Source organism: Netta rufina (assembly GCF_964035555.1).
Source record: "Netta rufina genome assembly, chromosome: 1".
NCBI lineage: Eukaryota > Metazoa > Chordata > Aves > Anseriformes > Anatidae > Netta > Netta rufina.
Genome location: NC_140123.1, coordinates 129,121,761 through 129,147,583, shown reverse-complemented (window position 1 = coordinate 129,147,583; position 25,823 = coordinate 129,121,761). Strand labels below are relative to the sequence as shown.

Sequence of the window (25,823 nt, the reverse complement as noted above, 5' to 3'; positions counted from 1 at the left end):
CTTTGACCAAAAGATGCAGGATTATACATTCATGTCTGGAAAGCATGACAGGATGAAGGAGGAGAACATTGAAGCTCTGTTCAGGAAAAAATTAGCTGTGGCTGCATATTGCAGCAGATCCTTGAAGGCTAAATTGCAAACTTCAATGTGACTGTGATGGTACACGGTGTATATGAAGCAGCAATTTATTAGCAATTTCTGAGAAGCAGGGGCTAGGGAACAGGGAAGAAAGGCTGGAACATGAGGGCGCATGTCCCAGAAGCAGAAGAAAGGAAGGAGGGGAGCCGCTAAGGTTTGTTTCTTTCTTCAGCCTTCTAAGGTAGGGATTGTGGATCACGGTATAGGCAGAATCCAGAAAAAAGTAAAGTAGTGAATCAGATTCTACAATACTTTTAACAGACATTTCCCAAATGTACATTCCCCAGTGCTTTGTCATGTCTGAACTTCAAATGCAATAATGAATGGGAAATTCCACTATATCCTTTGGGAAACTGTCCAAGAATCCTGAGATATTTTTCCCTAAAAGGGTAGTCTAAATGATTATCTTGTTTCTCTTTGTAATCTGTAGCTACGTCCATGTAAACCAGGGGTACTACTCTCTGCCCATGTAGTTTATACAGCCTTCAAATATCTTTTGTCTTATGTCATGTACTAGCTATGCATTAATCAAATTCTTACATTCTTCCTACTGGTTAATCAATTCCTGTGATCAGTTGCAATAAGGCCCTCTGTTGCACATGCATATGTAGAGATATGAAAATCCATTATACAGATGTTGAAATCAAAGAGATCTTTAAGTCTCAGCTAGCCTCTACAAGAGGCAGTGGATATTCATCCACCATGCCCAATAAAAATTAGTGGAGATCTTGATCGTTTTCTCATCCTGTGAATACTTTCTGATATCCCCTTTTGGGTTTCAGATGACTAGCCATAGCCAATACATTTCATAAATGGCGCTGCACCTGTGTACAGAGATCAGCATCTCTACTCTTGACCAAAGTCACTTTCTGGATCTTCATTTAAAACTAAAAAGGCACAATTTAGTGCAATTTTGGAGTTACTATCCTACTGCAAGCTTACATTAGGTGTTTCCTACCCTCCATCTTAGTGTTTTTCTCAACCCTTATCACCTCATTAAGTATATATTTTGCTTTCTTTTCCCCTCAGCTGCATTAGTAGCATTTTTTTAAGTATCTTAAGCCAATTAGATCTACTAAATCATTCTGCAGTAGTAACAGAAAAAATATTTTTTTCTTCAACAGAATGTGTCACTGATGGAATCTGAAGAAACCAATGAGGGAGGTACCACTCCTCTGGAATCCAGCAGCACCACTGGGGAAGCCTGGAATTCTGCAGCAGCTGAAAAAGAGCATCATGCCCCTCATGCATCAGATAAAATGAGCACCAGCCTGCCTGATTCCAGAAAAGGAGCAGAGCTCAGCGCTCCTGACGACTGCCTTTGTACTCAAAGGGAAGGAGAAGACATGCCAGGTAGACCCTCTAACCTTGTACAAAAAGTGCCAGCAGGACTGGAACAAGAGCAAGGTGATACAGAGCCTCAAAAGAGGCTCTCAGAATGGGAGGGAGAAATGATTTTAGAGGAGGATGGACAGGATTGTTCTCTGCAACATAAGGAAGTAGAGCTGGCTGATCTGGAAAGCAATCAGGACTTCTCTCTCAGCACAGTCCAGGATGGGCTAGCCACTAGCAATGCTGTCCTGCAGGCTGTGGACCTTGGCACTGAATGTTCTCAGTCCCAGACAGAACTGGCTTTTCATGGCACAGAACCACAGGTGCAGCATCAAAAATCTCCTTTGGCCAATGCCATTTCCTCCCAGAGAGAGGCACCTAAGTGCTTCTTGGTGTGTAAAACCATTTCAGAGGGCCACTATAAGGCTGAGCCATCTCTGGATAAGATGGAGTCTTTGCAGGAAATTGATGCTAATGTAGAGCAGAATCAAAGCAGCAATAAAGTAGCACTTGCAAATGATGAGCAGCCTACCTCAGAGGAAGCAGTAGAGGACATGGCTAAACCATACACTTCTGAAGATGCTAAGGAAAGCAGAAGGGTGCTGCAAAGTTGGGAGGAGAATGTAGAGTCTTCCTATCAATTGTCTTCCAACTTAACAGATGACAGCCAAATCAGCTCACAGCAAGCAGAAGGGAATATCTCAGCTGGTGAAACACGGAATAGCAGCCTGGTCAAAAAACAGGGAACAGTAATGATTCCCAAAGAAAATTCATCCACTTCTGAATGCCTTCATGTTGAAGATGATCACAGGAAAACAGAGATCAGGCCTGCTTCTCCAGCAGTAAGTGCCTTCCAAGTAAAGGATGCTGCAAAAAAAAATGAGCAAGTGAATACTTTACAGCATAAGGAACCAGAACAGGAAGAAGCAGTGTCTGAACTTCAGCAGGAACAGGAGAAGAAAGAGTGTGAAGAACAGAATCAGCAGAAAGAAGGAAAATGTTTGGAACCCAGAGATCAGAGAAACGAGGAACACAATGAACAGGAACAAGAACTGCAGAGGGAAGAGCTAAGACTGAAGAGGCTCTCATCAGCTTTCAGTTCAGAGATGACTTGTGTTCCCAGGCATAACGTAGACTTCTGTGGTTTGGAGGATGTTGTTTTGGCTGAGGAAATGGGACCAGCATTTCTTCCTGGGGAATCTATCTGTATGGGTGAACATCTTGGTGAGGGTGTGCTGCTGAAAGCTCGTGTCACATCATCAAGTTCTGGATGTCAGCCACTTGCTGTCAGCCCTTTGTCATTAGACAACCTGAACCCAGTGAGTGAAACTTCAGTGGTGCTTCCACATGCATGTCATGTCTCTGACCGGGCAGAAGAACTGGAAGACTCTGGCCGCTTTTCCACCAGCGGTCAGGATAGCGGAGTTGACTGGGATGACAGGGTAAGGCAGGGAAGGGAGGATAAACACAGTGGTGGACCTGAAAAGGCCGCCCAGACATTTGATGAAAGAGAAGCCATGCACCCTGGAGATGTGGCAGCACCTTCTACCACAGAGAGCCCAGAGGCTTGTGTTGCAGCATGCCCCTACTCTGATACTAAGAACGTGGAGCCAGCTAATCTCACGGATCCTCACCCCTCTGCAGAAAATTTAGGAAAAGCTGAGCTTCATGACTTTATTCAAGATTTACCCTCAGAGCTCACCTCTGTGGCTTCAGTATCTGGCCCACAGCAAGAGGATGCTGGTGGAAAAGTCGCTGTGAGTCCCAAGGACTGTGCTGGTGCCAACCTGAACAAATCGCTGGATTCCGTAGAGAAGCCAGCTAACCAAGCTGCTTCTGTGTGCGTGCAGGACCCAGCATCAGGAGAAACTGCTATTGTAATCCCTGGCCCAGGGGAAGCTAGTGCTCTCCATGAACTGCTTACTTCTGAGGAAGACTTTCATGAAGGCCTTAGTGGCCCATCTTTCTCTGTAATATACACAAGCCCTCTTCCTTCAGAGGAGAGCCCTCTTGAGGACAGAGGGACTGTGGCTTTCATTGCAGGGCCTCTGGAACCACCTGAAACACCAGGCAGGACTTCCACTCCCCTGAACCACCCAGAGACAATTCAGCAGTACCACCCCCCCTCAGAAAAAAGTTCTTTTACACAAGGAGAAGAAACTGGAGCAACTGTGGTTCATGAAACGCAACAAACGCCCTTACTTGATCAGTCTGACTGGACTTTAAACCAACAAGAGCATGGATCCAGAATCTCCAGCATCCTGAGCACCCTAACTTGGCCCCCTGAAGAAGATACGGTCTTTACCACGAACCAGCAAGAACAACCTCTGTCCCCTGTGCCCAACTCAAGCCTACCTCTGGTGTCTGAGCCTGATGCCAAACATGTCCCCAGCCCTAGTCAAGCTCAGACCCCTGCACTTAATGCAAATCACCTTGCCCAACCTCCAGCCCTTGATAGTTACCAGCCACTCATTCCTGTGCCCCACTCCAGGCCACATCTAAACTGTGGTATGGATGATAATGAGTTACAAGCCATTCCCCTTACTTTAAACCATCCTCTACGAACTGCCTCCACTGTACCTGATGCTAATATTGTGCCCTCTTCTGGTAGAGATGTAGCAGAGAAAGCTGTTCTTGTTCCACCAACTAGAGAATGGTATCTCTGTGAATTGGGTAGCCAGGATACAGAAACTTCTGATGATTCAGGGGTTGGTTTGTTGGCCAAAAACTTTTCTGCTGTTGGAAATGAGGCATTGGCTGGCTGCTCCGACACCAGCCCTGAAACAACAGTTCAGCATGTGGGTATACAGTGTGGAAGATCCTTGCCTGACCACCCTTGGCCCTCACTGGAAGGCCTGAGAACATCCACAGACTGCAAGAGCAAGGACTCTGTACAGCCCCTTCCAATGCTAGCGTTCACCAATCCAATTCACTTCCTCCAGCTGAGCCCTCCATCACCACCAACCACCAGAACAACCTGCCAAGAAGACGAGGTCTTGGGAGAGCTGCAATGGGAGCAGCAGGCTGACCTCTTTGGCGTGGATACAAAGAACATTCAAGCTCCAACAGCAATTACAGAGAAAACAGAAGGTGAGAGAAGGATCAAGCAAAGGCTGGAAGGACAAGCAGAAGAACACCATTTGGTGGCGCAGTCAAAGGAAGAAGTGCCTAGACATTTACCCTTGGAAAAATCATCGAGCTGGCCAGACAAAAAAACTGTCAGGATAGTTGCACAAGAACCAGCAGCCAATCAAGAAAGCCCAATTAAACGTCGAGTAAAAAGCAAGGACTGGCACCGGCAGGGCCTGAAGAGGACGTCAGTACCACCAGATATCTTGCAGGGTGAGTCCTTTCCTCTGTTTTCCACCTGTACTCCCTTCCTTTTGGTATTGCAGATACCAAAAACCTGTAGTCAAATAGGTAATGTGTTATGGAGTCTTGAGTGTTGAGATTGTGGCGTTGCTTTTGTGCATTTCTCATGGTACTCATCATTGCATGCCTGTATCTTCCTTATCCTGCTCCAGGCTGCCCCCTCACAGCTCATCCCTGGCTCCACTCTGCTACCATGTGACAAGTGCATCCTGCTTCATGCAGGGGCTCAGCCCCCATTACTTTCACTAACAGAGACCTTATCTTTCTTCTTTGATTCCTCACTCCTTGACATCACATCCAGTTTCTCTTCCTGTCCCTTCTCCATGTTTACTGTTCTGCTGCCCTTACTCGGTAACATGAGCTATTTTGGGCTGCTTGCTGGAGTTGGTTTCTTTATGTGGCTCTTTGGTTCTGCTCATCATCTCTGCTGCCATCATATGGCCATTACATTTTGCTGCACTTCAGTAACGGCACTTTTCCAACTAATAAGGAAAATGTATGCACGCACCCTCAGTAGCCCATGTGTTATGGCATTTTTTAGCTCCTTGTTTCTTTGGTACTTCCCTTTATTTTGCAACTGACACCTTTAGGTACCAATCTGACCTTCTAAATATGATGATCTTCCTGCGAACATAGGCTTTGAGATTACAGATGAAAATGAAACGCAAATTTGTCAGATCTAAAATCCCAATTTGCACAAAGCCAAATCACAGATGTCATGAATGTAAAACTTACATCTTCTGTAATGCAGCTCGTTCAGACAGTACTTACTGTCAGGATGCATATCTGTTCTTTATTATATCCTACACGAATAACACTCAACATACTTGCTTCTTCTCAGTAATTACTTAGTTTATTTTCCATGTTCCACAACTTGCTGAAGTTTTGGCACAGAGGAAAAGGAGGGAATGGTTGAGAGGTGCAAAGAGTTTGGCAGCACACTTGAATCAAAATTTATTCATGTGTTTGACCTGTAAATTTCATGTTCAACTTTTTAAAACATTCAACACAACAATTATTTATGCTGACGCATACTTGCAGCTCAGTCTCTGATGTCTCTTTCTCCTTTTGCTTCCAATGAACTTTATACGTAAAGTCTCCGCTCCTTATTTAATTAAGCCCCTCACAAACAAAACAAAAAAAACATAATTCCCTATATCACATAAACAGAAGCTGACTCAATCAGCAGTTTTTAATTGATTACATTCATTCTTATGTTGAATCCACCAGGCCTCATCCCTTCTAAGACTGTGGACATGTGATTTTATTAGATGTTCAGTATTTCTGCCTTAGATGTCACTGAGAGTATTTGGAGCTCAACATCTGTAAAAGGAAGTCTAAGATTTCCAGACACAACTAGTGACTTTGGGTCCATTGATCCTCAGATGCTTGGCCCAAGCTTCTGAAAGGGGAAAGGCAGTTTACGAAGTAGGGCCCACAGGAGGTATCTTCACTTGGGCAACTGGAGATGGAAGCTCTTCGAGTTACTGTCAATTCTGAAAGTGTCAGCCTTTTTGTTGATATGAAAAGCAAATGTAACTAAGTAACAGATGTAAAGTTTAAGTAATGCCAAAGATTACTGAAACCAGAAAGTGTCTGACCCATAAGTAAATGTCAGTAGGTCATCTGTACTCTAGCCCAAGACGACCACTTAGGCAGGGGTATAGTAAGTGGTATCTGTGTCTTTTGGGATTGTAGCTTGACTCTAAATTAGGACTTGTGTTTACTTTCTAATTGTATTATATGCAGAAGTCTCTCCCATTCCTTCAGAGGAAGAAGCACAGAAAGTGCACAAGGAACCACCAGTCAGTTCAGAAACAGTAATATTGCGGTAAGTCTCTCAAAGGCCCCTTTGCTTTGGTCTCGTGTGTGTGTTGTACAGATACCTGATACTCTCCATTGTTCCTGAGGGACTAAAGATGAAGCTAATTAATAGAAAACTATGATTAGATGTGGCTGTGTTTCATTCTATGCCCACTGGGAGAGAAACTGCAATAGAAGTATTTCTGTCCCTTTAGGACAGCGTTTCCATCAAGCCAAACTTTGTAAAGTAAAGCATATGGAGCTTGAGCTTGTTGGAAAGGGGGGTCCTTGCTGTAGCAGGTCTGTTACTAAGATTTGGATAAGCCACTCTACTCTTCATTTGCTCTTTGTTTCCAAATCCTTGCTCCCTGACAGGGAGAAGAAACCTGCAGACACAATGGAGAACTTCAAACGTCGGCACTCCAAACTCATCAACTCCTGTAAGTACCTTCTGCCTTAAGTGCTGTGGCAGATCCCTGTCCTCCATCTCCCACCCTTGCAGTGAACATAATGGAGTGTGGCTTTTGCTATGCAGCAGCATTAAATCATTAGAGAGGGGTGTTTAGTGGAGGCAGTGAAGCCAGAGTCAAAGTCACCACACAGAGAGCTGGTGAGCTTTGCTCATAGCAGGTACATATGGTCTAATGTATTTGGTTATCCTAAACTGAGACAGTAATAGACTTTTCTCCAGACTGAAGAAAGCTGGTATAGAAAATATAAAAAAATATATGCCTTTCTTCACAGCAAGGTTGCTGTATCAGGAGTACAGTGATGTGGTTCTGAACAAGGCCATTCAAAGCCAGAAGAGAGTGGATTCATTCTCAGAGGATATGGAGTCAAGTTTCCCAAGCTCCCCAAGGTTACGGAGGAAAGGGATACCTCAACAGGACTCATATTTGCAACGTCTATCAGTCTCATCTACTGCATCCCTGTGGCAGGACATCCCCATGATACGGGGCAGCAGAATGCTGCTCAATATGTCCCGTGATGAGCAGAAGCTGCAAGAGGTAATAGATAGATGTCATAAGGAATATGCGTGGTTTGTAGTCGAGAAGGAGGCCTGTAAAGGGAGGTTAAAGTGGAGAACGGAAATGTCTGATGTGGGAGTGCAGTGGCTGAACGCAGAGGTCACCTACTCATGTAAGCAGTATGGGGATGTGGTACCAGTGGTTATGTAGTACAGTGCTGAAGTTGAGCATTGCAGAGGAAAGGAGCACTGAAGTAAGGAGATAGGAACATCTGTAATTTCATGAAAACAGACATAGGGAAATTGGGGCAAGATAAAACATGGAATTTTAAGCTCATTTGATGCAAAAGAGAATATTAGAGTAGAATACCATCCAGCGTTCTCCCACACTTAAGCTTATGAGAAATGCTAATAAAACCACAGGGAATTGTCTTTCTGGTGGTAGAGTGTGCATTTACAAAATTGACCCATTTGAGCTGCATGGCTCAGAGGAAATGGGAAGATGTATGTGTTCAGCAAAATGGTACACAGAGAAACTGGGTAAGCAAAATAGGAGGAACCAAAAGTGAATGCGAGAACCCAGAGAGAGAGAAGAAAACAACAGTGTGTGAAACATGATGAAGGAGGAAAAGAACGGTGGCAATGCAGTTGCTGGAAAATTTATGGGATCACATAAAATAGGGGATCTAGTGAAAGTGGAGTCAAGGGGAAATAAAAAGTAAAATTAAAGCAGGTAGCTATTAGTCTTTTTAAGTCATACCACAAGCCTGTTTTTCATTCCCAAAGCCTCTTTTCTAATTACACACTACTTACATCATGTACTAGAAAGTCTTCCTGCTTCATTCCTGACTCCTGTCAGTAAGACTCCTTGCAGACTTGCCTGGTTTACTGATCTTGTGCTCCCTCCTTTCTTCTCTCAAGGCCAAATTTGAGTTGATAATGTCTGAGGCTTCATACCTGCGCAGTTTAAATGTGGCAGTAGATCACTTCCAGCGATCAGCAGAGCTCCAGGCAATGCTCACCAATCAGGAGCGTCAGTGGCTTTTCTCCCGCATCACGGACGTACGTGATGTCAGTGCCAGGTGAGATATGGCCCTTTGCTTCTGTGACTAACACCCTCCATGAAGCACAGATACAGTCTAGAAACTACCGGTTTCCAGCAGTAACTTATCTCACTCATGTTCTGAACATTCACTGACCTTTGAGTTAGATATACAAACCTATAGCACTCTGTGATTGCACACCAGTGCTGCCCTCGAAGGAACCTTTACCATTTTAGGTGACAGGGCAATGCAAATCTTGTTGTTAAGTCCCAGAAATGGTGATGCAATTGTGCATAGAGATCCTTGCAGGGTTAAAACATTCAAAATGCTATTGTAGTTATGCTATATTGGCCTTAACTACAATGTTACTTGAGTAACTAGATTTAAGCCCAAACCAAATGTAGCTCCTGCCAAATGCAAGACAGCTGAAAGAGCTGCACAGTCCGTCATCAAAAAAAAAAAAAAAAAAGAAGCAGAAAACAAAAATTAAAAAGCCATCATGTGACAATCTAATGTGGATCAATAGAGCTTAAGTCATAAAATGTGTACATGATCCCACATGCAAGGAATCCTGTACATTGTAGGATTCTGTTTTCCTCCTTCAAGGCTTAGCTACATATATCACTAAGCTACTATGGTTTTCTACTGTGTTTTTGATTTCTACTATTGGGATTAGTTTGGTGATGTCCTAATTTGCTATTGTTTCCTGTCCATGCCTTATAAGTAGCAAATACGACTTCTCAGGAATGAATTAGAGGGCTGAGGTGTCAACAAACGCATGAAAGTTGCAAGTGCCAGATGCTGTACCTGGGATGGGGAAACCCTGGCTATGCATACAGACTGGGGCTGAGAGGCTGGGGAGCAGCCCTGCAGAAAGGAATCTAGGGGGTGTTGGTTGACAACAAGTGGACTATGAGCTAAGTGTGCCCTGGCAGCTGAAAGAGGGACTACCATACCCTAAGATGTATCAAGCACAGTATTATTAGCCCATTGAGAGAAGTGACTGTTCCATTGTCCTATGCACTGGTGGGGTGTGGCCTTACCTTAAGTACTGTGTGCAGTTTTGGGCACCACAATATAAGAAAGACATAAAACTATTAGGGTCCAAAGGAGGGCTATGAAGATGGTGAAGGGTCTAGAGGGCAAGATGTATGAGGAGTGGCTGAGGTCACTTGGATTGTTCAGCCTAGAGAAGGAGGGACTGAGAAGAAACCTCATCATGGCCTACAGCTTCCTCATGACGGGGAGTGGAGGGTCAGGTGCTCTCTGCTGAACAGCAACAGGACTCGAGGGAATGGCATGAAGCTGCAACAGGGGAGGGTTTGAGTTGGATATTAGTTGGGTCTGATTTTTGAGTGGCCCAGTGTGGAGCCAGGAGTTGGACCTGATGATCCTTTTGGGTCCTTTTCAACTCAGGTTATTCTATGATGAACAGTAATCCATTTTGCCTCTGACTCTTCCTTGATACCTAGCTCCAGATTGTCATTGTATGGGTACTACACTCTAGAAGTAAAGGGGTATCTTGCACCTATGTGGGCTGTCCTGACTTTAAAGAAATGAGGATGCTACCGCAACTAAATGACACTGATCACTGTGCTCTGTATTTCCCTCTCCTTTTATGGCACTGCAACTACATGCTGCAGTTTCCTTTTTGACTTGGAAGAGAAGTTTGAGGAGGACATGTTCACCTTCCATGTATGTGATGTGGCTCTGAAACATGCCCCTGAGTTCCGCAGGGTATATCTACCATATGTAACAAACCAGACATATCAGGAGCAAACCTTCCAGCGGTTACTGTAAGTTTTTCATTTGTTGCACCCTTCTCCCTGCTTGCTTGCTGCACTTCTGATGTGCATTCTTTCAAGTGATGGGCAATAGGTATTGTCTGTTTGCTGGCACTCATGCTACACACCCTGGAAGAACAGGCTGGAATCTTCTTCAATTCAATGGCATTTGGGACAGCAGGAGTGAACTGCTGTAAGGATCTCTTTCATAGCACTGAAAAGAGAAAAAATCATGGGCATACATGTGATTCTATTGCAGACTATTGTGTCTATTTAGTCACTACTGAAAAGTGGGGAAAAAAAAAAAAAAGCTGTTTTGGAGTTTTGGATAGTCATTTTCAGTCCGTGGTTATGTGCAAAGACTGCTTCTCCCAGGAGTAGCAGGAGAGGAGAGGCAACTTTTCCAGCCTCTAGATAAAGCCCATTTGGTGTGAGGAAAGAATACAAACCACCTCTGTCTTGTGAAAGGTGCCCTTTTCATAGGGGGGCATTGAAACATAGATGTCACTTCTGGTTTTTATTCCAGAGGACTGTGGCACAAAGAGGAAAGACATAAAAGTTGTACTGCTGTCCTCCTATAGCTGTTAGAAACCCATACTCTTCTTCAGCAGAGTGTCCCAGTTTCTTGACAAAATGTGACTACAGGGATTGGAGTACTCCGGTATTTGGTGATATCTCGTACTTTTTTTCCCTTCATTTGAAAGTCTATTTATTTCCTCTAATATCTGGATGTCTTCTCTCTTTCCCACTCCCACAGAAATGGAAATGCAGGATTCCAGCAAGTTCTGGAGAGACTAGAAAGTGATCCAGTATGCCAACGTCTCTCACTTAAATCCTTCCTCATCCTCCCTTTCCAGCGCATCACTCGACTCAAACTCCTCCTACAGGTAACTGTGTTGATTCTCTGCTCTCCTACATTTTCTCTCAAGCTGATCCTTCTTCAAGACTGAAAGTCATATAATACAAGCTAGCACCAAGCACTGGGAGGAGGGACTGCATGCAGTCCTCCTTCATGCTGTATCTTTGATGTTTGGCTGAATGCTCTAGAGTGACTCTGTTGCATATATTGCAAATATGCTTTTGCAATAACAAATCCATTTGTCATCATACAAATGTGGTTGTACATCAGACCAGTACCACGAATTGGACATGATAGCCTCTATGAGGCAATGCAGTATGTATACCTGTTAGGACTTTGTTGTAAAATTACAATTGTGTTCCAATAAATAGTGTATAGAGTTGTCTCAGAACATGTTGATTTAGATTTTATTTAACTTTTTTTGTTTTCCTGCTAGGAAAACAAGCCAAGTATTCTCTGTCTGCCCTCTGGAAGGCAGTCTGTCCCTGCTCTTTGCCTGCAACATTATCTGTCTATTTGTCAATCTGAAAGTCCCTAATGGATCTGTTTTGAGCTCTTTCAATTAAATTTTTTCTTTTTGATTATTTGAGCCTTTTTTGAAGGGGAGAAAAAGGAATGATGGGCAAAGAACTATTCTGCAATTAAGGCTGTGCTTGTATTAGTGATTGCCTGCTATGCCATGTAACTTGCACAGGACAGTGAATTCCATTTAGATTTTCATTGATGCCCTATTCAATGCATCTTGTCAGCTACATTCTGCACCTCAAATTTCTAGCCTGATTTCCACATTTCATTTCATACCACTGTTTTAGACTCCCTTGAGGCTGTTATCTTGGTATCTCCTTGATTCTCCTACCCCTCCCACAGTCTGCTTTGCCTGTCTGCATTACAAAAAGCATCTTCTCTCATGCAGAATATCCTGAAGAGAACTCGGCCTGGGTCTGAGGAAGAAGTGCAAGCAACACAGGCCTATGATGCACTTGAAAAGGTAAGGCCATCAACCCAGTCTCCACAGCTACACTCTATCACACAATTACAGGGCACCAAAGTGGCCCTGTACTTTTCATTGGCCCTCACCTTTGCCAAGGACCCTTGTCATTTTGACAGATAAGTGTGTTTGTGTGACTCTTCTGCACATGCACATGTAGCTGTGAGCAGACAACACTGAGAAAAGACCCCACTGGGATGCAGCTGAACCTTTGCCAATGATACTGAACTACTTTTTTCAGGACTTGCTGTTTGTGGTCTTCTTTGTGTTCATTACCTTTCCCTCTAGTTAGCTACCAATTTCTCCCCTGCTTCTCCAATAAAATCTTGCTTTAAAACAAACTAACGTAAAAAGCATGGCAAGATGTTTACCCTGTTACATCCATTCTTACATCCTATTTTTTTAGAGACAAGATTTAAAGTCTTCTGGTACCTGCTATTTGTTACCTGCAATTTGTACAGCAGAATAAGGTAGACTTCTTCCTAGCTAGCTCCTGTTCTGTCTAGTCATCATTTGACCTTCTTGAAGTGTCACTCACTTTCTTGTAATCACTCCCCTACTCTCCACAACAAACGTAAGGACTAGTTCAACATGATGCATACCTCCTTAAAGCTCTTTGGAAGACACCCGCCTGCTGCATAGTTACTAGAACACTGCAGTCTTGAGGCAGGTAGGTAAAATGTCATATGCTGAAACCTGGGATTCATCTGTGTTCAAGCCGGAGTCATCTCTATGACGCTGTTATGCAGCTGCCCTCTATCACCTTAGACAGCTATGTAGACAACTTCAAGACTGAAATACCTCTGTTTCATTGTATCAGGTGCTCACAGATACTGCAACAAGCTCTTGTGGAAAATCCGTGCCTGGTGTTTATCTAATCAGCCTCCTTTGTTTACAGTGGAGCATCTAAAAAAAGCTGTTTCCAAATGACCAGCAATTCAACTTCTGTCACCTGAACAAAAAGAAGACTCTAGTATCCCTCCTAGTATTTCAAAGTTAGAACAATACTTATCACAGAGACTTCATCTAACAAATTTCTTAAGAAAGAAGGACGATCTTTGTAGCTATGGAGAAGCTTAGTATGCTTACCTGGAAAACTTTTCTTTTTTTTTCCTCTCCCAGGAAGATGCCCAAGAAATTTTCACTTACACTAATTCGTCATGGGCTCCTGGGAGTAGTACTGATCCCACTAGGCATTTCTGGTCCTTGCTATCTCACTATCACCTGATTTCCTCTGCAGCTCATCAAGGACTGCAACGAAAACGTCCAGCGCATGAAGAGCACTGAAGAGCTGATCTACCTTAGTCAGAAGATTGAATTTGAGTGCAAGGTGAGCTTGTCCATGCCTTGAGCCTTGCTCTAGCCTAATCTCTTTTATGTCTTTCCTTGCAAAGTCGATTGTGCTTACTTTTGTTCTGCAATGTACACAAAATTGTTGAATCAGAATATCATACACAGGCCAGCTCTTCATCAATACTTCCCTTGCCCAGTCATTTGTGTCAGACTTCAGCTGATGGTCCCTACCACAGGTTGGCACAAATGCAAATCAAAAACTCTTGGATTCCTTGCATACACCTGATGTAAATATTTATTTCTGTCTTGTAGATATTCCCACTCATTTCACAGTCAAGGCGACTTGTGAAGTGTGGTGAGTTGACAGCACTGGACTTCAACACCCCAAGTCCAAAATGGAAAGTCACCACCCGTCCCATCTACTTACATCTCTTCAATGACTGTCTGCTCCTGTCTCGGCCGAAGGAGTGAGTGCTTCAACCACAGTTCTTGCTGTCCCTTCCAAAACGCCTGTCTCTTTCTGGGTCTGTGCTTTGGTGAGAGTCCTTTCCCTCTGCCTGCCAGCAAGTGGCAGCATTTGTCAAGTCACTCTCCTAACCCTACATTACATGAGTATCATGTAAGTATGTAGAATCTGATATTCCCAGCTCTTAATTAGAACATACACTAATATAACTAGATATGTTGTGGTCCCTAGTGCAACACTTCCATTGTCTCTCCATTTCTATAATATGAAGCACTTTAATAATAACAATTTATTGTAGTTTTACTCAAAAATAATTTCTTCCTAAAGGACAGTATGAAGGCTGCTGAATGTGCAAATCACTGAAACTGGAAAAAGTGGTTGGCTGGTTTATGGGAGGGAGGGTGTGTGTGTGTGTGTATGTTCTGATTCTGTTATGTTGGAAGCTATCAAGTAAAACCTTGATAGGACAGAACTTAGTGTTCCTACTCTTTTTGTTAAATCCCCTCTCTCTCTTCTCTGGCCTTTTCAGACTTCCAGCAAAAACAAAGCTTAAGGTGCCTGAAGCAGATGAAGACTCATTAAAAGCTTCTTGCTTTCCTGACATCAGGGAGCTACATGGACTCACTTAACTCTTACTACCTTAAAACTCACAACTTTTGTTCCTTCTCTTTACCTTCAGGGGTGGACGTTTTGTTGTGTTTGATCATGCCGCTTTCTCAGATGTGCGTGGGGAGAAGTGCGAGGTGAAACTGCATGGAACAAACAAAAACGTTTTCCGTCTCTTTCTACTTCAGAATTACCAGGGAAAGAGAGTGGAGTTTCTGTTTCGAACGGAGACACAGTAAGTGAGCTCAAGGTTACTCTTAGTATATCCTAGTACCATAGCCAGATACCTCCTAGAAGCCTGGCAGTTGTTCCTCAACAATACGCTAAAGCATCAAACGCAGCTGCTGAGCAGAGGACTCAAAAATCATCCTTTTGTCTTAAGTCCCTAGTGAACCACTTTTCTTCTTTCATCATAGCTGTTTATACGATACTACCACATCATTTCATACTATCAGCCTCCAAAAATGGGAGGTTTTGCCTTGTCCCATCCCTTTTCTCCACTTCTTCTTTCCCTACTTCTCTAACAACCCCCCTCTCCGCCCCGTCCTGTAAACTTCTCTAACAACCCCCCTCTCCGCCCCGTCCTGTAAGCAAGCATGCACGCACATGTGTGTACACACTCCTGTCATCAGACTGCTATCCCTCACAATGACATCTGACACCTATCTGGTGATGTTTTCCAGCAGTGAGAAGCTGAGGTGGATCTCTGCTTTGGCTCCTCCGCGAGGGGAACTGGATCTCCTGGAATGCCCTGGTGAGACTGATCTTCTATTACAGCAATTAGGGTGGGCCATTTGGAGGAGTTGGGAGTCACTGCAAGGTAGAACAAACCGGAATGACTTTAAGGCAGAATATTTGCCTTTTTGTAAATAAAGTTATTCATGGGCTTTCCCTCAGTGACACGTTCTGTCAGTTGTTTTACCTATCTTTACTCCTGGTTATGTAGAAGACCTGTAGTCTCCCTTCCACTGCTCTACTCATCAGTGTTTGGGCAGTCTTTTATCCCCTTCCACCTCTGGGTCTGGTGTACACAGGTTTATTGTTACTTTCTTGTATACCATTCTGATCTTTCCTCTTCTTTTAGATGCACCACAGGTTCAATGCATAAGGACATACAAAGCTCGGGAAAATGATGAGCTAGCTTTGGAGAAAGCAGATATCATTATGGTTATGCAGCTCAGCAATGATGGTGAGCAGAATAAACAATGGGTTTCTTAAATTATGGGCAGAAATCTGCTTTAGTAGTGTTAGGCTTTCACAATGCTATCAGGGTTCAAAAGGAGCTTCTCACTCCTGATGATTGCATTAAGAGGATGAAGAGACTCTTATTTTCATCTTCATTAAGCTACTTTATTTGGAAGCTGAATGGGATTTTTGTATTCGATCCTAGGGCCTTTTTGGAGGGGGCTTTTGGGGAAGAGGAATGAAAAAAAGTGCTCGACCATTTTACCTCATGTTGTGTTTTGTCCCCACTCCCACAGGATGGATGGAAGGAGTGAAACTTTCAGACAGGGAGAGAGGCTGGTTCCCCTCAGAACATGTGGAATATATCTCCAGCAAACAAGCGCGGCAGAAGAACCTGAAGGAAGAGCAACGCGTGAAAAATGCCAAGCAGCACGTCTTCTGCAAAAAATAACTCTACCTTGTTTGGACCTGTACAGCCTCCCTGGCATAGGGAAACCACCTTTTCCTAATGTGCCTCAGAAGAAGCACCTCTGCAAAGAGTGTAATGCAGCACTTTGACAGAACCAGGTGCTTTTTGCCAAAGAAAGTGGGAATTCAATCAGGAAAAGTCATTTACTTCCTTTCTGGCACCAGAATTACAGCAGCAGTAGGGGGAAAAAATGTTGTATGTATTGCTTGCTTTGTGGTAGTAGGGAGGAGGGACTTTAATCATACAGAAGTCTAGGATCTGGACTTCTGAAAATATATTCTGGTTTTGCTACTCACAGATTGCCGGACCTTGGGCAAGTCACTTCAGAATTCTGCCTCAGTTTTCCCATCTGTGAAATGGGGGTATATTTACCTACCTCACTGGATGTTGTGAGGCTAAATTTGTTAGTATTAGCATACTAAGAGCTTTGAGTTCCTGAGAAAGAAGGTGCTAAGTGCAAAGCACAGTGTAGTTGAGGAGAGTTTTCCATTTGAAATATCTTCTTGATATCTTGATGGTATTAATCTCCATAGTATAACTTCTATTTAGAACAATTTATCTATTTGATTGTGCAAGTCTACTGATTGTTTTTAAATAGGCACAGTGTGTTTCATTGTACCTGAATTTAACTCAGTCGCAACATACTGTTGAGAGTCCTTGACAGCAGTAGAAAAAACACTTGAGTTTCAGAAAATTCTTGGAAGTCACTGTGATGATTTCCTGCACCTTAAGAGGTATCAAGCTGAAGAATCTGTTTCACAAAGGTCACCTCTCTCCTGAACATGTGTCCCAGTAAGCAATGAGAAATGACCATTTTTTCACACTGCTTCCCACTCAAAGTAGAACAGTTACCTTTGACATGTCACTATGGCATGTTAGTACATGCCCTGTACAAAATAACTATGACTAGGCATATGCAATGAAGTGGCAGTTTCCTGCTGCTCTTAATCTGGTAGCTGATGTGGTATTGCATGCACCATTTTGCACACTTATAGAAAACACTGAGATATTTAGCCACTGTAGATAAACTCAAAATGTGTACCAGGGCCTCAGTTCTTTTGTAGAACTCTCTGGTTTTAAGTCAGTTTACACACAGTCCTGCTTTTGTGCAGAACCTGTCTGAGGACAACTTGTAAAATATTGTTTGTGTTAAAGGAAAGTGTTTGCATTTATTTACATCAATGCGAGATCAAGTATAAGAACCAATACACCAAAGAAAACAGTGTGTAGCCTTCTTGCATTTAATATATTTGAAGAATTAGTTATCTTCATATTTCGAACTTTCTTTTTCTGTAACACTCTACCTATACTTCTCATTTACACTGTATCTGGTATGGCTTTTTCCAGCCTATTTATGTCAATTATTTTTAAAAAGTTGCTTTTAGTCCTAATAAACTCATGCACTTCTCCAGTTCAAATAAACAACTTTCTGCTTTCCTTATTTTAGGTTTTCATCTCAAATATGAGTAACTTGCTATATTCTGAATATTTTCAGGACATCATAGAATCACTTAGGTTGGAAAAGACCTCCATGATCCTAAAGTTCAACTGTTAACCTAACACTGCCAAGTGTACCACTAAACCATGTCCCTAAGCACCACATCTACGTGTCTTTTACGTACCTCTACGGATGGTGATTCAAGCACTGAACAGCATTGGCTGTTCCAATGCTTCATAACCCTTTCGCTGAAGAAATTTTTCCTAATATCTAACCTAAACCGCCCCTGGCACAACTTGAGGCTGTTTTGTCTTGTCCCTATCACTTCTTGCTTGAGAGAAGAGACCAACCGTCCACCTTGTAACAACTTCCTTTAAGGTAGTTGAGAGCAACAAGATCTCCCCTGGGCCTCCTTTACTCTAGGTTAAAGAAACCCCAGTTCCCTCAGCTGCTTCTCTTAAGACTTGTTCTCTAGACCCTTTGCTAGCTTTGTTGCCCTTCTTTGGACATGCTCCAGCACCTCAGTGTCCCTGTAGTGAGAGGCCCAAAACTGAACACAGTATTTGAGGTGTGACCTCACCAGAGCTGAGTAGAAAGGGATAATTACCTAGTTCTGCTGGCCACAATATTCCTGATACAATCCAGGACGCTGTTGGCCTTCATGACCACTTGAGTACACTGCTGGGTCATGTTCAGCCATTTATCAACCACTTCCCCCAGGTCCCTTTCCAATAAGCAGCTTTCCAGCCACTCTTCCCCCAGCCTGTTGCACTATGTGGGATTGTTTTGCCCCAACTGCAGGATCCAGCACTTGACCTTGTTGAACCTCATACAGTTGGCCTTGGACCATCAGTCCAGCTTATCTAGTTTCCTCTGCAGAGCCTTCCTACCCTCAGGCAGATCAACACTCCTGCCTAACTTGGTACCATCTACAAACTTACTGAGGGTACACTTGATCCCCTTGTCCAGATCACTGATAAAAATATGAAAGAGACCCTGATACTGAGCCCTGGGGAACGCCATTTTTGACTAGCCTCCAACTGGATTTAACTCAATTTTCCACAACTCTTTGGGTCTGGCAACCCAGCCAGATCTTTACCCAGCAAAGTATACACCTGTCCAAGCCATGAGTAGACAGTTTATCCAGAAGAATACTGTAGAAAACAGTGTCTGAAGCTTTACCAAAGTCTAGGTAGACATCCACAGCCTTTCCCACATCCACTAAGCAGGTCACCTTGTCACAGCAGGAGATCAGGTTAGTCAAGCAGGATGTGCCTTTCATAAATCCATGCTGACTGTGCCTGGTTGTCTTGTGCGTGCTGCATGATGGTGTTCAAGATGATCTGCTCCATAACCTTCTGTGGCATTAATGTCAGACTGACAGGTCTGTAGTTCCTTGGGTCTTCCTTCTGACCTTTCTTGTAGATTAGCATCACATTTGCTAGCCTCCAGTCAACTGGGATCTCCCCGGAGATCTGCTCCCCACCCCTATCTTTCAGCTTAGAGAGCTGGGTACCTAGGCAGCAACTGGTCTTACTAGTAAAGAGTGAGGCAAAGAAGAGAGTAAGTATCTCAGCCTTTTCCTCATCCTTTGTCACTATGTTTTCCCCTTACACCCAAAAAAGGATGGAGATTCTCCTTAGTCTACCTTTTGTTGCTAATGTATTTATATAAACGTTTTTAATTGTCTTTAATGACAGTAGCCAGATTAAGCTCCAGTTGGGCAGTTGGGCTTTGGCCCTTCTAATTTTCTCCCTACATAGCTCCACAACATCTTTGTTGTTCTCCTTAGTGGCCTATCCCTTCTTCCAAAGATCATAAACTTTTTTTTTTTTTTTTTTTTTCCTTCCTGAGTTCCAACCAAAGTTCTCTATTCAGCAAGGCTAGTCTTCTTCCCCACCAGCTTGTCTTTCAGCACATGGGAATGGCCTGCTCCAGTAACTTTAAGATTTCCTCCCTGAAGAGTGTCCAGCCTTTCTGGACTCCTTTGCCCTTCAGGACAGCCTCCCAAGAGAATTTCTTAGCCAATCTCCTAAACAGACCAAGGTCTGCCCTCTAGAATTCCAAGGTGGCTGTTCTGCTAACCATCCTCCTGACTTTTCCAAGAATCAAAAACTATTAATTCATGACCACTATGCCCAGGATATCCTTCAACCTTCACATAACCCACAAGTCCTTCTCTGCTCATAAGCAAAAGATCCAGCAGGGTGCCTTGAGTTGGCTCACTCAACAGCTATGTCAGGAACTGAACTTCCACACACTCCAGAAACCTCCTAAATTGTTTCCTCTCAGCTGTATTTCCAGCAGACATCTGGTAAGTTGAAGTCTCCCATCAAAACAAGACTTAGCGATTGTGAGACTTCTCCCAGCTGCTTAGAGAATTTTTCATCTGCCTCTTCAGCCTGGTTGGGCAGTCCCTAACAGACTCACACCATTGGTTTCCTTCCTTCTGATTCTTACCCGTAAATACTCAACCTTATCATCACCACCATTAAGCTCAAGACCATCAAAGACTCTCTAAAATACAGGCCTACCCCACTGCCTCTCCTTCCTAGCCTATTCTTTCTGTAGAGTTTATATTTTCCATTCCAGCACTCTATTGCGTGAATCATCCCACCGTGTTTCTCTGATGGCACCTATGTCTTCCACAGAAACATTTGGGGACATATATAGCATAACTGGGAAAAAAAAATAATCAGTATTTCCATACTGCTGAGGCATAGAAACATTAAAGACAACCTGTAGAGGGGGGCAGTTGGACTCATTTATTTTTGTGGTAAGAACATGAATGAAATTCTGGCACAAGCTACATTTAAAAAGTATTGTTGATAACCTGGAAAATTCTTGGTTTATGTCTCAAAAGGGAATGTTATTTGTGCTATTTTTTTCCATTACAAAAAAAAAAAAAAAAAAAAAAAAAAGTGTTGATCCCTTCTGAAAGAAATAAATGAAAACATTCTCTACAGTTCTCATTCTTCTTCAGAATGCTAGAAAATGCTGACATTATAAGCAGAATTCAGTAAACAAACATAACATTGCTCAGAGAAAGGAACTTCCAAAGCGGTTTTTAATTTTTATCTTTGTGCTTTTATCAAAAAAAATGATAAAACTAATCCCATCCACTCCAAAATCAGAGTTGTGTCTGGTCAGCTGAATGCCTCTAAGAAATTAAATGTCATTTTAGCTGCAATAACATTCCAGCCAGCATGTCTTGTATTTCATGGCGGAACCAGGTGCACTGTCATACTAATTGTGCTATCTTCAGAATGCTGGTTCACCTGCTTCATCTTACACTCATTTAACACAATGTAACAACACTCAAGTGAAAGCATCTGCAGATGCATGTCCCTGGATGCAGAGTGAACCTTGTAACAAAAACAGGATGTATGAGAAAACACACAGTAGGAGAATGACAGCATTAAGATACTGAGCCTATAACCAAGATGAGGATGAAGGATGTTTCATCATGGTGGAGCAGAACACAATTAAGCAAATCACATTCATTAAGCAAGGACTGTCTGTCTTATTTGCAGACATACAAATTGTGTTTAGAGCCAGCCCCACTTCACTCAGTGGTTAGAAAAGCTGAACATGGAAGATGCAAGAGAAGAAGGGTTGAGTTTTGGAACCGCTGTCATCCATGCAAGTTACACTACAGGTCTCTCCATCAGCTGCACAAGGCAGGAGAGAAGTCAAATAAGACAGACTTGGTTCACTCCTCCCTTATGACTTGTGTTCTCACCTGCAAGTATGCAAAGCTGTTTTAAATTTTATCGGAGCTGATGACAACACTTGTAGTAACATGAGAGTACTAATTGCCTGGTATCACTGACTTAGGAGCCTTGATTTTTATTTTTATTAAAAGACTTTTAAGTATGAAAACGATGCAAGATGACAGCACCAAAAAAGTCAAGAAGTGCCACTTATTTCTTGTAAGCACCAGTTTATGGAGAATTAGAAGTATTTCAAAACAGCTACAACCAGAGCACATGAAAAACAAAGCTGTCTTGCTGTCAGCCCACAAGGGAAGATAATGAGGTTTATCTGATTCAGCGTGATCAGTTACACAAACCAATTTTGTAACATCTGGGTTCCAAATGCATGCCATTAGCGATATTTAAACCCTTTCCTCACGCAAACTTCGGGAGCGCAGTTTTTCAGGCGGCCTTTGACGAGCGTCTTCAATCCACTGCCTCCCCTCGGGAGATGGCGCCTCAGAGGGCAAGCAGGCGCCAGCCCCAGCCACCACCACGGGCCACCAGCGGCTCGCTGCCAGCCACGGCAGGGCTCTCCAGGCTGCCTCCCCTTTAGCTGCGGTGCCGCTGGGCGCTATCGCCCCACTCCTCCGCGGGGGGAGCTCGCCTTTGCCGCCCCCCATGCGGCTGAGGTAGGTCGGTCCGGCAGCCTGGACCACGCTGTGCCCAGGGGCGGCTGGTGCCACAGGTGGCCTTGATGAGCCCGCTGGGGCTCGCCGCCATTTACCAGGCTGAGCCGAGCCGGGCCGGCCGCCGCCGAGCCGGCATGGACGGGGCGGGAGTGAAGGAAGAGCGGGTGCCCCAAAAGCTGGGTAAGGGTCGGGCCGCAGCAATGGGGCACTGGCTCTCCTCAATTTTTTTTTTGGGGGGGAGGCACCCGATAACGAGCCTAATGAGCAGCCCCGGCGGAGAATAACAACCCTGCCACCTCCCCCGGGCTGCTTTCTGTGCCCCGGGAGTGATGCCATTTTGGCTGGGGTGCCCCCGGTGTTTCGGGGGCAGTGAGCTGCTGCCAGATGGGCGTCTGCGTGGCCCTTGTCTCTGGGATTGTAAAAGCGAGAAGGCTGGGGCAGGTGGTCTTCCCTTCGTATCACTATATATACTTGCTTCATATCCATAGTGGGGCTCCACTACTGCAGGATTTCTAGACTGGTAGCACATCCCTCACCCACTGATTTTCATTTCTGAGCTTGCATGGCTCTATGAAGTTCATGTTTCTCCCTGTGTGTGTTCAGGTTGCTTTGTACCAAACATTCAAACCAACCTTCAAAGTCTTCCTGTCACTGTGCAAATGGCTACCTCGTTTTAGTAACTTCTGAGAGAGTAGCTGTGAGGAGAAAAAGATGACTTTGCTTCCTGCTTCTGCACCTTCAGGCATTCCAAACTCTGTTAGTATGATTTTTCCAGCCAGTTAAAATCCCTTCTGTTTAAGATTATTTATCTGAAAATGGGACGACTGTTGTTCAGTCTAGTCTCTTGCAATAACAATGATGAAAGAAAGGGTTGTATTGGTAACTCCTGAGTTGTTGCCATGAAGGCTCTGTATTTATAAACTTTATTTTCATTTCAGATCTTTTCTTGGCAACACTAAGTTATATGTTGTCAGGCTTTCTCTTTTAGAAATAGAGGTAGCAATTTCTATTTCGTGAAGGATTACTTCTGTGGGTGATGCAAAATCCCTGCTGTTGGTCTGTCTACTGCAGATGTAAGGGACACACATGACTTTGAAATGTGTTCTGTGATGTAAGCACATACAAGTAAAAAGCCTTCTTAAATCAGAACATGAAGCTGAAAATACTATTTTTGTTTCAAGGCAGGGTTTGACAGAATGGATGATGTGAAAATACTAGCTTTCTTGCATAATGAGCAAGAGCAGGACTGAAACAAGTTCAAATACAGCAGGGAGGACAGTGGGAAAAGGAATTGTGTAAAACAGCCAGCTTTTGCCTTGCTCAGTTCTTGACCCTCCCCATTTGTATATTTCATCTCATTTAACTTGCTGCTTAACAAGATCAAATTATTACGGGTATGTAGTTTCCTGTTTCTTTCCTATACAACTAATTCAGTTGTCTAAATTCTGTAAAAAGGAAAATAGGAAGGTCTTGGAAACAGCCTGTTGTCCCTTCATACTTCCATCAACATTCACACAGCTGACTGGTTTTGTGAGGTTCTTACTTGATTTAACAATTGTTTAAGGAAAAAAACATTTTATTCTGTTATGGTAGTAGTTGCCTACTTTATTTCTCTTGCTGTCTTATTTCTGACTTATCTTCTACTTTTTGATATCTATTAGTACGATGCAGTTTATGCTTTTTGTTAAACTTGGCCAGATTTTGCCTATTTTTTGTCCTCAGCCAGCTATTTCATTACCCATTCTGTAGGTCTGTTATTCATTACTGTTGTGCCTGAAGCTGGGGAAAGCTAATGTAAGAAAGTTATTAGAAGCTTATTCATTATTATATTCACTATAAAATAATTCATTATTTTTTTCCTTGATAAACTTCAGTATGACAGAAACAGAAACCTCTATAATCAAGAAGCAGCATCGTTTGTCAGATAATAACTGCTGACAGAGTAGACTAGAATTTAGCTTGCATTTGTCTTTTGCTTATTTTAGTAAGGGTCACTTAGGGACTTGACATGTCATCTGATTCTTATTATTTGAAAAACCTTTGTTATTCCTAGTGCTCTTTTCCTTGCAAATACTACTGTATTTGTAATACACAACCTTATCTTTATTCTCTATATCTGATATTAATTCTTGCTGTGGTTTGAAATTATTTTATTTTATTTTTTGCAGGCATCTTCATTCTCAAGATGAGGCTTTTCTAGTCTCAGATGTTTGAATATCTCCATGTTAGCCATATTGCATTCTTTTCTGTTGCTCTTCTAGCAGCACTCTATCCTGGTCAGTTTTCATTTTGAGTTCCCTAGCTGTTTTTTTTTTTTGTTTATTTGTTTTGTGTTTTTTGTTTGTTTGTTTGTTTTTCCCCACTGTTGTGTTTCAGGCCCTCTTCTGTAACTGAAATCTAGACACATGTGGCGTAGTGTGCATTTGGGTTGGTGTGGGGGGTGTTGTTTTTCATTTTTTCCTTGCAGAGTGCGAGGACAAGGAAGAGGACATGCTTATTGAACACTGTGCACTTTGTGATAGATGCTGATCCTGTTGGTGGGCATGGTACGGGAGGCAACGTGCCATCTGTGTTCCAAAGTGCAGCTATAAAAGAGGAAGTTGAGAATAGCTTGGGAAGAGAAGATAGGACCAGCCTTGTGAAGGAAGAGGAGGAAGATGGCAGTTACTGCATGCTGCAGGCAGATGGGTCGACTTCTCAAGATTCTGCAGCCCTTGACTGCCCAATCAACTTTGCCTCAGCCTCTGGACAGCTGACAAATTTCCTCAGTGACATGAATTCAGTGCCTCTGCTTCCTGTGGTTGAGCTTGCACAGGAACCCACAGATAAGTCAGAGTCACATGAACAGTGTGAGGTTTATTATTCGGATGAGACTGAAAAGGGGACAAAGAAAAATAATAATGACAGAAGTGGAATGTGTGCTGAGAAAGCCACTAGTACCATCTCTGGAGATCTCTGCAGGCTAGCATCATTACAGGATGCATGTGTCCCAACTACTTGCAGGTCATTGAAATGCCCTTCAGCCAGTGTTGCAGCTCAGCAGTCCTACAAGGTGTCTTCATTCCTGGAATCTGGAAGTAGCCATGGTGAAACCAAGGAAAAAAAAGAGCTATGTGACAACCCAGAAATTCTGCAGCCTGTCAAGAAGAAGTCACGTACCTCCTATAGTGCAGGTAGATAATGGGGAACCTGATGGCAGACAGTGACACTTGTATTGCCAACAGTGCCAGTGTTTCTTGCACCATACTGAAGGCACAACACAGAGGTGCTGAACTGCTCTAAATGGTATTTGCAATGCATTTTGCAGTATTAATGTGTGAGAACTTATTCAAATAAAGGTTGCTGAGTGCCTTGCTTTTTAAGTATTGCTAGCAATGCTCTTTGTTTTACTGTGGAAGAAGACACTTGTTTATTGTTGTGCTTGCTTTTAAGAAAATCTCTTATGTTCTTGTATTTCTAAAAATAGTAAAAAAGTTAAATTTTGTATTTTCTCTCTCTTTTCTCTTGTTTTTATTGGTTTGTTTCCTTATCACATATTCCCTGTCTCTCTCTTTGAATAATGCATCATTTCTAGAGCAACTAGAAGAGCTGGAGAAGATGTTCCAGGAAGACCACTACCCTGATAATGAAAAGAGGAGGGAGATTGCAACTGTGGTTGGGGTGACACCACAGCGTATCATGGTAACGGCTGTG

General features: G+C 43.1%; 1 protein-coding gene across 1 annotated transcript; it reads left to right on the top strand.

Annotated features, from left to right (window-relative positions):
- Positions 1 to 250: 250 nt before the first annotated feature.
- On the top strand, positions 251 to 16,287 carry ARHGEF5 (Rho guanine nucleotide exchange factor 5; the record flags this gene model as incomplete). Its single annotated transcript, XM_084301044.1, has 15 exons — positions 251 to 292; positions 1,263 to 4,812; positions 6,592 to 6,673; positions 7,021 to 7,085; positions 7,390 to 7,652; positions 8,534 to 8,694; positions 10,299 to 10,451; positions 11,197 to 11,326; positions 12,212 to 12,286; positions 13,527 to 13,616; positions 13,892 to 14,046; positions 14,725 to 14,886; positions 15,335 to 15,405; positions 15,736 to 15,840; positions 16,133 to 16,287. The coding sequence occupies 15 exons, from the start codon at positions 251 to 253 to the stop codon at positions 16,285 to 16,287; spliced, it is 5,259 nt and encodes a 1,752-aa protein (XP_084157170.1).
- Positions 16,288 to 25,823: the final 9,536 nt, after the last annotated feature.